At 35.2% G+C, this 14,354-nt stretch overlaps 2 protein-coding genes and 1 long non-coding RNA gene across 4 annotated transcripts in view; 2 read left to right on the top strand and 1 right to left on the bottom strand.

Moving 5' to 3' along the window:
• The window catches only part of LOC105269361 (elongation of very long chain fatty acids protein AAEL008004), a 14,910-nt gene extending 11,287 nt beyond the window's left edge, over window positions 1-3,623 (top strand). Inside the window, exons 2-4 of one of the 2 annotated variants that reach the window (XM_011309522.1) lie at window positions 1,477-1,560; window positions 1,636-1,907; window positions 2,576-3,623. In XM_011309522.1, coding sequence (XP_011307824.1) covers window positions 1,515-1,560; window positions 1,636-1,907; window positions 2,576-3,091 — 834 coding nt within the window. In that variant the 5' untranslated portion in view covers window positions 1,477-1,514 and the 3' untranslated portion in view covers window positions 3,092-3,623. Of the gene's footprint in view, window positions 1-1,476; window positions 1,561-1,635; window positions 1,908-2,575 lie in introns of those variants that run through there. The other variant, XM_011309523.1, reaches the window with a different exon arrangement.
• Window positions 3,624-7,108: 3,485 nt separating this feature from the next.
• On the bottom strand, window positions 7,109-12,988 carry LOC105269362 (uncharacterized). The gene is made up of 2 exons (XR_892432.1): window positions 12,907-12,988; window positions 7,109-9,299 (listed from the first exon to the last, which is right to left on the bottom strand). It is a non-coding gene; the product is annotated as an uncharacterized lncRNA (long non-coding RNA).
• Window positions 12,989-13,115: 127 nt separating this feature from the next.
• On the top strand, window positions 13,116-14,354 carry LOC105269363 (elongation of very long chain fatty acids protein 7; the record flags this gene model as incomplete). The annotated part of the gene is given in 5 exon segments (XM_011309524.1): window positions 13,116-13,442; window positions 13,517-13,707; window positions 13,791-13,871; window positions 14,016-14,199; window positions 14,288-14,354. Coding segments are annotated over 5 exon segments (584 nt in total), but the record flags the coding sequence as incomplete, so codon positions are not given.

The raw sequence follows: 14,354 nt of genomic DNA on the forward strand, positions 1-14,354 counted from the left end.
GGTTTACGGAATATAATTATCGGAAATTCATAAATTTATATAATTGAAAATAGTTAATATGGAAAATATATAGTTATGCTTTAGCTATCCATACACAATGCAATCAATCAAGTGAGACTATATACCGCTAAAAGATTGTGTTCTAAACTGGCCCGTTTTACAGCGGATAACCTTTTTACAGAGACTGTCGCGCGACAACAACCTTAACAGAAGAAAGGCACGTCTTTACCTACTAGAGAAGACTTGTCCAGAGACTAGCTATGAACACAAAGGAAAAATTCTATTTCGAAAAGCCAAGAATAGTTAGTTAAGTTAAGATTTACAGCATAAGAGAACAGAATCGTTCTTCAAATTTCAAAATATGTCTTACACCTAATTCTCGAACGTAGAAAAGAATCGATTGTAAACAATCCTTTTTCTGGCACTGTTTCCTTTACTATATCATAAATTTTTGTTGAGTAGTTTTTATGTAACAACGGAGAATCAGTGTTCAAATATTTTAAGAATGTAGATATAGATCCGTGGTTTTGTAACCGAATCATTCCCATCCAATTCGGTTCAAATTTAATCAAACGGATCAGATTTGCCGCATGCAATTTTCCCTCTCACGACTTAAATTCGGAAAGAATCCCCTCAGATGATGAAAAATTAAACAAAAATACAGAACTTCCCATCATAATCAATTTGCTTTTTGGACTTTCTATTATATTAATATTGTTGGACTTTCTATTATATTAATATTGTTAACCAATTGTACGAGGTATGTCTTAAAAATCACTGCCTCAAACAAGTTTGGTAAGATTACCGTTGTTAATTTCTTATTACGAGAAAAAGTTTTTTGAGAAGCGCATCTTTACTTGTATGAAGAAACTCATACTCAAAAATGTGAAAGGAAACCCTATCTCGTACCAAGATAAAAAACTCGAGTCAAGAGATATACTTCTCCAAAAAATGATGATCAATGAATTAACAACAAGACGACGACAATAATGTTTACATTGAAATCATTTAAATTTGAGAAAACACAACTTGTGAGTAAATTCATTTAACTAGACTAGGTTGCAGCAATCACACCTTTATCATGAATAAATTACGACAATCTTTGAAATCCACAATTTCTTGATAGAAGTGTTTCTTTTTTTAGCTATGGTGAGAGCAAGATATAATTTCCTTGTTAAGTTTTGAGTCATGTGTTTTGAAAAAAGCCCCATCATACGAATGAATACTAAACCCCTTGACTAAAGTTTCACTGAAAATTTCAAGTATTTGTTCTTCACCACAAGTACAGATGCCCTTCTTAAAAAGCGTTCTATCCTCAATGTACAGCTGCTAATGAGACGTTCATCACCTACCATCTTTTGACTAATATAAATAATTTGTTTCTATAATATCATAATCAAAAATGTGTTGACTTTTGTATATTTAAGATAAACGTTTTGATATCGTATAGTTTTTTTACGTGTTCTTCTGTTTTAGATATTTTCGTCTGAGCGTCCCCCGAAATTTAATACAAAATGCCGGGAGTAGTCGATTGGTATAATGACCTACAAAATAAAGTTGGTACGAATATGGAGCAAATTAATATAAGTCAGCAAATATACAATGAACAATTAATTTACAAATTACATTTTCCAGATCCACGAACCGCAGATTGGTTTTTGGTCACAGGCCCTGGAACCGTCTTAATTATAATCGCTTCATATGTTTACTTCAGTGCTTACGCTGGGCCTAGATACATGCGTGACAAAAAGCCATACTCCTTAAAAAATCTTTTAATAGTTTATAATTTTATACAAGTTATCTTGAGTGCTGTGTTAGTCTACGAAGGACTTGTCAGCGGATGGTGGGGTGATTACAGCTTTGGATGTCAATCAGTTGATCGATCTCACAATCCAAAAGCATTACGGGTAAGAAATATTCAATACTTCGGTTCCTATTTAGAAAAAGATTTTTCCACTTCTCTCATACGGCTTAGATTCGCCAAATACTGCTCCGCTTGAAAATCAATTTGCCTAAAATCATTTCGCCAAGCTGACGAATCGCTCCATATTGAAATCACACCAATATCAACTAAAATCTATGCCCTCAATTTCATTTTTTTAAATATACTGAGAATGATCAACGCTCAGAATAAAAACATCATTACTGTTCACCACAACAAAGGCACTCAAAAATGAAATATCACGATATTTATTAGTTTACTTAATTAAAAACAGTAAATATATATTCCTGAGGAGATTATATAATTGAAAAATTGGTGAACAAGACAAAAATGGTGAATCCACCCGATGTTTGTTCATACAATGGCAGTAATCAGTGTATCATCAATCGACATCTCTATAACCGCTTTAATAAATTAAAAACCATTTTGTTATTGAGTGGAAGATTTCTAACTACAATCTGAACATTTTTATATATTTTAGATACTCTCTACTTGTTCTCTGGTAAAATTATTTTTCCATTTAAAATGGGATAAATTTATTTATACGGAATGATTGCTCAATGGCATGGCAAAATGATTATCAGATTCCGATTCTCCGAGGTATATTGCATATGGAAAAATTTATCATTACAGATGGCACGTGCAGTATGGTTATACTACATTTGCAAGCTAATTGAGATGAGTGACACGATATTCTTCGTACTCCGGAAAAAAAATCGTCAATTGTCTTTTCTTCACATCTGGCACCACGGAATAATGACCCTAACGTCGTGGATTGGAGTGCGATTCTACCCTGGTGGCCAATGTACTCTTCTAGGTCTCATCAATTCCTTCATCCACATAATAATGTACGGATACTATATGCTGTCAGCTTTTGGTCCCCACATGGAAAAATATTTGTGGTGGAAAAAGTACTTAACACGCTTACAGCTCGTACAATTCTCGATAATCTTCGTTCATAATTTTCAACATCTCTTCTTAGATTGCAGTTTCCCTAAAATTTTATCTATCCTCTTGATGGTGAACTCCGGCTTTTTTATTTATTTATTTGGCTCATTCTACATTAAGAATTACTTCACATCAGCGAAAGAAGTTAAAGTAGAAACTGCAACTACAAAGAGGAAAATGTTTGTTGATAAATCAGAATAGCCGATCGAGTCAATATATCACATTTTTTTCTTCCATCGATTTACCTCCCATCATTGATCAATCGATCACTTACCGGCGGATTTAAATTGATTCCTGCAGTACCATGTGTTCATTTGAAATGAGAATGTATTCATTTTATTTCGTGAAGTCAGATCAAACTGGCGACTAATTGGTTACAGAAGAAAAAAAAATCCTATTTCGATTATGGATGAATCGATAATGGTGAAATCTATTCTGATGACAATCTGCTCGATAGGTCATCGACCGATATAGATAAGTCTCCTCGTTGTTCACCTTGAACCACTACAGATAATAATGACAGTGCATGGAATAAATATCTGACAATACAACGTACGCACTTTAAATTTTTATACTTACAACTAATAGATGAAAATTATTATAAGTTATCATTTTCTACATTTCTTGTTATGAAAACCTGAACAAAATGAATGCCATTAACTCATAATTTCAGTGAAACTATAAAAGCACGGTTGTAGAATAAGATACGAATGAAACAATTTTCAACTGTGAATCGAAATTACTTTGTGTCCTTGAAACATATGGATATAAAATCACATAATGGAGGGGGAAATTTATGAAAACTTTATATATCTAATACCAATATTTTCTCTCTATAAAAAATGACATTTGTCGATGTTTGCGTAACGAAATTGTAACAATAACAGACACCGAAGAATTTCCGAGGTGTTGACCCTTGCGTGGGACTTACGTTGCTTCGTCGGAAATTCAGAAATTTTTCAATTGTAAAAATTGACGTCATTCCTCGAGTACACGTTATGTGTTGGTAGATCAGTTCACTTGCTAATTAAAAACAAATACAATGTCTCTTTCAAAATATCTTCAATGATGCAAATATGTTGATGAGTTTACCATCATTATCAAAAATTTGCTAATGATGTAGGTAAGGTAAGTATGATCGTCTGCAATTTTTAACAACTCGTTCAATTATTTAATTTTAACAATTTAAGTATAGATAAGGATTCGATATAATTCACGCTGAGTAGATATTCCCATGTTGCTTGCTCAAGAATTCGGTGAAGTGTCCACTGACAACTAATTCAGCCAGGGTGCGAGGTCTGCCCCAAAGAGTTGGTCCACGTGTTGAGTTGCTAAGGTCATAAACAGTCAAAGTCACTCGTCTGCCCTGTGACCTGTGACAAATATTTCCAGCATTTAATGTATATTCCAATGAAACCGTGACTCCGTCACTTCTTGTGATGCAACATGAGAATTTTCAACCGTATTCCTTCTATGGAATTTGCAAGAAAGAAAATAAATAAAAATAATGAGGTAGAACATATTAATGGGCAATTGTGATAGAAGATTATCCATTAAACGAAGGAATGTTAATTGTAGTTAAGTAAATCTACTGAATCATGGTGCGTCGCATATTCACTGCCGTGGTCGATCGTCGTAAAGGTCAGGACTGTGGGACCCGAACGGCCTGTATTTCCGGCTATTTTGAATAATCACGAGCCTCATCTTCTTCGTAACTATTCCTCATCCTCTCTTCCTTCTTTCCATTGCCGTCATTTATGATTGTTGGTCTGAATAAATAAGATATCTACCTTATGACTAAGAGGATAACACTCCGGAAAAATTATTCAGATTACCCACGCATCACGCAAACGAATTTATCAAAAAAAAAAGTCCAACTCCATCATTGAAAATGTTACAATCACAGGCTATGGAAAATTCTATTGTTAGTCAATTGATATTTTCGGTTATTTTTGTGGTAAATTTATAGGCATTGAGAGCAATCATTTCTCAAAGTTGAAGTTCAGCTTATCGCACCAGAGGATCTGAGTTCATCACGCTTACTTGTTACAGCTGTTTTGGAAATTGCATATTATAACTGCACAGCTGATCATTTTTCACACTCGGACTGCAACCAATCACAGTGCAGCATTCGAGACTTTCAAACATTGTTATTTCGGAAATTTTTAAAAAATACGAACAATCTGCGCGTACCTTGCTTGCAAGGGCTATGCCCTTGTAAAACCGTATTTCATAATAAATATGTAAACAAATGATTATCTTCTTTCAGAAAACTCAATGTAATGGTTTCATCGTTTTTCATAATTCATTAATATTTTCACTTCTGAATTTGATATCCATTTTGATTACATTCAAATACTAATACTACACTGTATATACGATATTCCATACTTTCTTACTTGATTAATTTTCTTCTTTTTTATTATATAATAAGAGTATATTATATTATTACGATTATACTATGTACGATATATCTATATATGGAATTGCATTATATATTAAAATAACACAATTAATTAGGGAAATAGAGGCTTCAAAAAACGTTACACTGAACTTTTTACAAAGGGATTTCCGGCAATACGACACTGGTCGCTTTTCAAATATTTTTCATCGTCAACATATTTTACATTGAATATTCTGTATGACATATACAAAATGACAAAATATTGACAAAAAATGGGATACTCCAAATTCCAAAAAACAATAATGGGATATAAAAGTAATTGCGAAATCAGTGGCTTTGGAAAAATTGCTCTCTAAAGTAGATTTATTTCATTATTTATCAAATTTATCCCAAACTATTTTATTTCAATTACCAAATTATTATTAAATTAGCCTTTTAGAGTTTTGCGTTTCTCTGGATGATTGTCTGAATGTATCCAGATGATATTTACCTCACTTTTTTTGCAACCTATAGCACGCTAACACCTTCAAAACTATCGGATATATCCGATGAAGTCCGAAGATCGAAGGGTATTCGGGAGATTATTTTTTTCATTCCAATTTTAGCCAGTCAGAGTCCAGTATTCGAGAAACTTCTTGGTTATTCACAGGAAGGAAAGGTTCATCCAAGGTTCATGTTTATTCAGCTTGTGACTTTACAGTATTACTAGAGACACTGTTTTCTATTTTTTATCGATTTCTTCTATTCAGCTTATTGTCCAAACACACTCATCGTACAATTAGCCTCTGCAAATCAACACAAACTGACATGCGGATTTACGAATATTTAAGTAACAAGCGTCTTGTGGGCGCTTCATCCATCATCCATCTTCCGACTGGTACGGGCTGATTCCATATATTACATAATTTTACTTATTCTAATTGTCTTTCCAATTGAGTCATTTCATGTCAAACACATTTTGTAGAAAAAGATTGGTAAATTCGTAACTCATGACTCAAATAGACTACTAACTATGAAATTAATAGGGTTCAATGCAAAAAAAAGTTTAATTGACCTTATCCTGATATAATGTGTAATACAAAGTATATTCTGTGTTGGAATATTTGAGTACAGCTCTTTCATTGTCCTACAAAAATCACTTGACTCCATCCTAAATATTCTGGAAAACAGCTCTACTAAGGGACTAATTTACGATCGGTTGTACTCCGAATTGGAGAGTGATTTAATCATAAACATAAGCTGAAATTTCAACAAAGGACTGCGTCCTTTTGAGTCATAAAATTGTTTTTCGGTTTATTCTGTTCCCTGAGAGAGTTTTTCCCTTTGATATAGTTTTTAGTCTCTGGCCAACGGTCCTCCAGTTAAGACGTGCCTTCCTCGTGCTAATAAAGAATATTTTATAAAGTATTTTACTGTGTCTTCGGTTTTATTTGTTCACTTACACCCATATTCCAATATTCTGTAATATTTATAATTCGTGAAAAAATAGAGATAGATTAATTACATTTAAATTTATCAATTTACAGATTTTGTAAATTTACCTGCTCCCTGAATTTCCTACTTACCACATTTCTACATTTTCAAATTGAAAATTTTTCAATCTCATCCAGCTATTCCATAAAGACCTATATTTCATTGGGAAATATGTATAATGTCACATTTGGACCTAATCCCAATACAATATGAAATACAGAAATTAATGTTCAAATATTTATGATTCATGAAATAATAGAGATAGATCAATAAAGGTAGTAAAGCTTCCAAACTCATGACTTGATCTTCTAAGGATGTTTTGCTGCTATTTCATTATTTTGCCTGTTATTCTGATTGACTCTTGCATAAAGTGTCATCCCGATACACTAATTTTTGTAACTTTTCACTAAAATTTAATAAAAAATCAATAAATTTTAGTGAAAAGTTATCAAAATTGGTGTATCGGGATGAAACTTTGTGAAAGGATAACTCATGATGTAACGGACAAGCGCTATATTTTCGTATCCCAATCCGATCGATAGGTTTTAAGAAATCTCAGAAAAATAGGAAAAATAAGAAAATAACGGCAGAACGTCCTTAAATAACGTGACTCAAATAATGGGTTTGATTGAATTTGTGGTTATAATTACATCCAGGAACAAAAGTCATATGGATGTAACAAACCTGGCGAACAATTGGATAAATATAAATTTCCATAATTCCTACTTCGATGAATATGCGGCGACGAATTTATAAACATTTTAAATCTTATTTTATTCGCTTCCAAATGATATGACATGTGACATGTATCAGTTTTTGCGAAAGATAGAGAGAGGCGTAGCCAATCCGCGATTTCACTAATGGTGGAGAAAAAGGAAATAAAAAATAAATTACTGATTAGAAGCCACGCGAAAAATCTCGTATTCTCCCGGGCCAACTGGAGGTTTCATATGTACAATAAAAATTATCATGCGGCGTAGATTGATGGGAACACCGTTTGCACATTCTCACCATGATGTACGGCCTGATTGCGAGTGCCAGCACCCCTAAGGAACGGATCGGTGAGGTATTTAAGGGTACGTTTTAGGGTTAAAAGTTCAGCGGGAGTGTTTATGACCAGCACCCCACTGAATTGCCACAGCCACAGTAATTCAAAGTTATGTCCGCGGATCCTTGGAGAACCAACGAGGTTAAACAAGTCTTTCCGTCCTTCGGAAAGTCAAAACTTTGCGCCCTTGGGAGCAACTTTCCACCCTACTGTAGAAAGTGTTCATTTTTCCCCCGCTGTTCAGGCAGCAAAACACGAAGTTCCATTTACAGGCATATTGAAAAATAGCATGAAAAACATCATATTTTCAAATCCTATCCGACTCTTTTGACGTCAAAAAAATGCTATAAAAACATTCCCTCTTCTATGTAGAAATGATTACCGTATGAAGGACGGTGGTGCTCGATATATAAAACTTCCCCTCTTCTATGTACAATATGGGATTATTGATTACTGATTATTGATGTACAATATACTATTGCATATTAGCGCGTCCTATAACGCTACCATCTCCCCATTTAATGGTGAACACCGGAACTAAAGTTCTGAGGAGGCAAGAGTTCCGCCGTATTTTTGCCAGTTATCATTCAAGAAAAATTATGGAACATTTCACGTAATCGGCCAGCGAGCATCGTTTTCGGGGAATAAGTAAATTTTCGAGTTCTGTCACCGAAAAAGACGAAAAAGTCACGTCATTTCTCTGATGTCTTAAAATCGAACGAAATTTCAGAACTTATTATACCTCAGACCATAATTCTTATGTCGGGGAAAGCTCTATGGAATCGTAGGGCAAATAAGTTGACCCTATTATGCACTCCAAGACTCGGTCTCCTTGTAGATGGGTTTTCATTCTGCCTACCACCAGACACCGGTATTGAGTTATGGTAGGAAAGTCGCTTCTATCCCTTTGATAAGGGCGCAAGCCCTTATCCTGTTTTCCTTGGGGTTCGCATGGAATAACTTTCCCTAACCCTTTAGGCCTCTCCATCCACTAACCATGGTTCTTGAATGCGAGCTATGGCTGTCTGCATCGTAGCTAGCATCTTGCCGTGGATAGCTGAGACGCTTTTGCTGTGAAGCAAATTAATTTGGACTATCTCGTACGTCCTGTGAGTTATTAAAGGGTACCCTTGATTTCCTCGTTACTTTGATTTTCATCCTTGCGGTTCTTCTCGAGCAACTTTACAGTTGTAGGCTTTGAGGCACTACAACGTCTTGTCGCCGATCAGTGTAGCGTAGTGGGCGCTCGACGCTCTTTTACTTTTCCTGCCTTTTACAACAACCCAGTCTTCGAAGTCCATCCCCTCGTTCTGCCGTTCCAGAAGCTTCAGAGTTGCTGGGGACGACCCTTCTTCAGCCTTTACGTGCACCACTACCCGATAGCGCTAAGGTAGCTCCTCGATTTTGTTTTCAGCGAATAGGCTTTTCAGCCGCATCCCTAATTCTTCATCGGGTGAATGAATAAAAAGTGCAGAACAGTTTCGCTGAAACATATAATACAATCAGCGTAAACTGTAACCAGCTGGCGGCACTCCTAAAATCGAAGAAAACCCTAAAATCGAAGGAGACAGTTAAGCTGACTTCAGTATACTTCTAGATCTTGACCATTATTTACAATATTTCCCATTGCATAAGTTACACGATTGAAATAATTATTTGCATTCCTCTACGCATCCTGAATTGAATTAATTCCATCCATTTTCACGAGCTTCTGCTTTTTTGCGATTTTTAAATATTCTCTCCATTTTTTGCTATATTCAGGAAATACAGAAATGATCTGGAATTTCATTCATTGAAATAAACAAAATAATGATTTGACGTATTAAAGATTTCTGTATGTGTATATATTTTCGAGGCGAGTGATGGGGCTTGCATGTAGCCCATACTATTGTTTAAATTAAGAGCATGGAAAATAAACACATGCTACTCCCATCAGATAAGCTGAAGCCCGAATGTACTCTAAGCCCACTTTGTGGCTATTAGTTTGAAAGTTATTTTTTATTTTCCTGATTCCATAATTTCAACATCATTGGTCTATTCTGCAGCATTAAGTATAAATTAAATGTGAATTTACTAGATCGTAATAATTAACAGTTTCAGCACTTGAAATATGTTACTCGTCTGACATGAGGACATTTTCCTCACGTTGAGGAATTAGAGATATTTTTAACGGCTCTGGGTTGAAATCAGAGGCAATGCCACGTATGTAAGGGGACCGGACCTTCGTAAGCAATCCCACGGTACGACTTGAGTACAATAATTTTCCGTCAGGTAATTGTTTATTAAGGCATTATCGTTGGTGGTACCAAAACTGACACTTGGTGTTTCAAGCAAACGGGCTGAAGCTTCTCTGAAGCTCTAAAATTCGGTAGATCGCGGTCAGACTTGAACCAGTCCTTCTTTACCTCAAGTTTAGTTAACAGCACTGAACCCCCGGGACAACACCAAGGTGTGAAAACATTCAATAGCATTTTAATAGACTTGTCCTAATATTATTCTGGTGTTGAGTTGATTTTCCCGAACTCCTCGGCCTTAATTCCAATTTGAGCGAACCATAATCCATAAGCCCATTCCGCACCAGCTAGCCGAAGGTGAAGGTCAACTTGGCAACGGGAGGTTCTAGCCAGATAAGAGGAAAGTGGTATTCTGTTTCAACAGTCCAATTAGCATTCTACACATTATACCACTTATATTCAAATATTTCAAGAGGAATTATTTGATATTTAAATAGGAATTTTAATTTCACAACGAAGGAATCAGTATGTGATGGGCTTCGCAAAAAACAGATTGGCAGAAATGTGAAGAATCCCGCTCATTTCATAAATGTAAATGATATCGGGAATGAAGCCTCTTTCATTCGAAAATTGAACTTGGACAATTCTGCTTCTGGAGTCAAACGTTTTAGCAAGATAAAAAGTGTGGAATTAATCGATTTCTGAAGGAGTTCAAATCTAAATTTGCAATTGGTAATCCAAAAGCAAAATGCGATATGCCCAAAATAGTGTAAGTAAATGAATGGCCTCAGTAGCTACTAGACCGATCTGGTTGGTCTGGAGGCCAAAATTAGTATGAAGTTATACAAATCAACTAATATATAAATCAAATAACACTTAGGAATTTTGGAGACGAATTTTTCCGTTTATTTGTTAGTTTTAAGAAGAAATGAGCTATCACTGTCATCGTATTTTCACGTTTCAGACCATTCCACATAATTGCCGAATGGAATCAGAAGAAAATAAAAATGGACTGATTGTAATGCATTCATTCGGAAACAATTATTTTCAGGCCTAGCCGTGGAACACAAATCATCCGTCCCCACATGCAAGATTGACGGCAAGCACGTATAGGAGTGACTGATATGTTTCCTACAGCGTGGCTTTAGCAAGATTCTTCGAGACGCAGGGCCTGGGAAACTCGAAAATGATGTTTTTTAGGAGCCAGTCTGGAAAAAGTACTTTATGTCATGGCGGCCGGTAAAACGCGTTTCTAACCTTGCTTCGCTCGGATAAAAACGCGTTTTCGGCGACCATGGCATAAAATAGCATCATAGCCACGGTGAAAAAAGTGATTCTGATTCATGCGCTTTATAATCCTCGTCTTCGGCTCGGACTATCAAGCCGCAGTCGTCAGATTGACCTTTACCGTCCTAGGCGTGAAAAATACTATTTTTCATGAATGTGACGGTTACAAAGCGAGCCGTTATAATTACTCCCAAGAAAGTACTTTTTTTGCTCATGTATCGCACAAAATTTGATCATATACTGATGGAAAAAAGAGAGGGTAAATGTGTACATTATGGGCCTCAAAGATCCACAAAGTAAGCATATGACAAATAAAAATACTCGGTTGGTCGGCCGCGTAACATTTTAGCAACATATTTTATTACAATCTGCCCCGAAGGCGCGGATTTTTAAAAAAAACTTTTCAGTCCTTGTAGCATAAATTACTATTTCAAGCTAAATAGACTCCTATCATTTTTCCATTTCGCCTCCATCTTTTAGAACACAAAATTCTGTTCAGAAGTCAAAAATTGATGGTTCATGCATAACTACATTTAAACAATTACAAGAAAAAATGGATCGGTCCAATATGTTCCAGAAATTAATGAGAAAATAAAAATCAGGTTTTGAAGGTAATACACAGAAAGAAAAATACCGGAAAAATTACGGAACTTTTACGTATTCGTGGGGTGACCTAGGTTTTCGGGGAAAAATACTGTAAGTTTCGTAAAAATTTTCGTAACGAGCAAGAATTTTTACGAAACTTTCAGGACAATTTCACGGTACCTCCAGTACTTTTTCCTAAAAGCAAGGTCACCCCACGAATACGTGAAAGTTCCGTAATTTTTCCGGTATTTTTCTCTCCGTGTACCTACCGGATTTTTACCCTGATGAAATGGTTGCAAAATGATTATTATTTCCATACAAATTTCAACCAATAGAAGTGCATCTCTGTTTCATGAAACGCATACTCAAACATTTTTATTTAAACGATATCTTGTACTGAGAGCAAAAAACGTTAGTTAAGGGATTTAGTACTTATCCGAAAGACGAGAAGTTTCTTCAGAAGCACGTTTCTACTTATATCAAGCAACTCCTGATTCGAAAATTAACAAGAAAATCATACCTTACTCTAAGAAAAGAAAAACTGGTGTCCCAATATCGTGCACTTGTTCCCAAAATGGTAATTATTAATTCATAATACCAATATCATTTTTCAAATCTGGATGTATCTGAGTGAATTTACTCATCATTTTTTTTCTCAAATGCAAAAGACTTGAATGTATAAGCTATAACTTCTAGATTAAAATCTTTTGCATTGGCACGTATACTTAATTGAGATCTTTTGACTAAAATTTTTCCTCTCAGTGCAAGCCACGTTGCTGCGTTTTTTCGGACATTTCCGAGTATGAGTTTCTTCACCCAAGTAAAGATGCGCTTTTGAAAAAGCTTGTTTCCACGGTGTGAATTAAGAAGATACAAAGTGAAGTTTGAAATTTGCAAAGTAATAAAAAGTCAAGGTAAAAGAACTCACACTTGTACAGAATATCAGTCATTTTAAAGCCCATTCAAATATAAACCAGATACATACCTTCCTCCTTGTATTAATTATTACACCGGACGCTAGTCAGGCCGTTGCTTGTTAAACTCGTGCTCCCTGTGTTGTCGATGACTTCGACTTCTGTCCCTCATTTTTCTTTTCCGAACGTTCAGCTAGTCCCAATGAACACACATACATGAATACAATCCGATAATTATAATACAATGGTTATACTTTTTAACGGCGGTAAAAACTTCTGATCAGTCCAAATCGGTGCTCAGCTGTGGATGGGTGGGTTGGTGGAACTTCCGTTTTTTTCCCCTCGATTTTCAAACATATTTATTTCTCTTCAAGTGATCCATCAGTAAATAGCATAGTATACAACACATAACCCATGTGAAACTATAACTGCAGTAAACGAAATATTAAAATTAGATTTGTTTTAAAATTGGTTCAGTAATTATATGACATTACCTAGATATACAGGAGTGAGTTTTAAAATAGTGGTTAATTCAGTGAGAAGAGCATGGCGACCATTATTAAATCGCTTTTACGATTGTATCATTACATCAATGACGAAGTTTCAGGTAAGTCAAGGTTACCAGAAAATGAATCCACTCGATAGAAAAATGGCATTTAGTGAAATTTTTCAATTGCATAGATCCCAGAACGAAAGACTGGTTCCTGATAGCGACACCATGGCCTGGTCTCGCTATTCTTGGATTTTACCTATACTTTGTGTTCACTCTTGGTCCAAGACTTATGGCCAACAGAAAACCATTCAACTTAGACAGAATTTTACAAGTGTACAATGTTGTGCAGATTCTTGCCAGTGCCTACCTCGTGTATCGGGTAACTTAAAAATTTTCATAATTTATCAGCAAGATTCTTCAACATTATTGAAATAAAGAAACAAGTGTTTGTATATTTTTCAGGCATTGACGTTAGCGTGGCTAAAAAGTTATAGTTTTGTGTGTGAACCCGTTGATTACACAGATAATCCAGACGCAATAGCGGTACGATGAATTGATTATCATTTATAATTCAATCATTACAATTTTAAATAATGGACGAATCATGTCACCAAGTTTTCAAATGCATCGAAACACAATCTGAATAATGCAATCCATATCCTTTAATTTACTAATTTATCGTTTCAGATAGCAGCATCAGTATGGTTATATTTCATGGTAAAAATAGTAGATCTACTCGACACAGTGTTTTTTGTTCTTAGGAAGAAACAAAATCAAGTATCATTTCTTCATGTTTATCATCACACGGGAATGGTAATGGGTGCCTGGGGTGGTGTCAAGTATCTACCAGGCGGCCACGTTACATTTTTAGGTCAATATCATTTACTATTGTCCTCTCAAGCAATGGAAATGGATTAATCAAACGACTTCATTAATTTATACCATTTTTTTTTTCATAGGTTTGATAAATTCTTTTGTCCACGTCATTATGTACAGTCATTATTTGGCAACATCGTTGAAGCTTGG

This window comes from Fopius arisanus, unplaced genomic scaffold (assembly GCF_000806365.1).
Source record: "Fopius arisanus strain USDA-PBARC FA_bdor unplaced genomic scaffold, ASM80636v1 scaffold00068, whole genome shotgun sequence".
NCBI lineage: Eukaryota > Metazoa > Arthropoda > Insecta > Hymenoptera > Braconidae > Fopius > Fopius arisanus.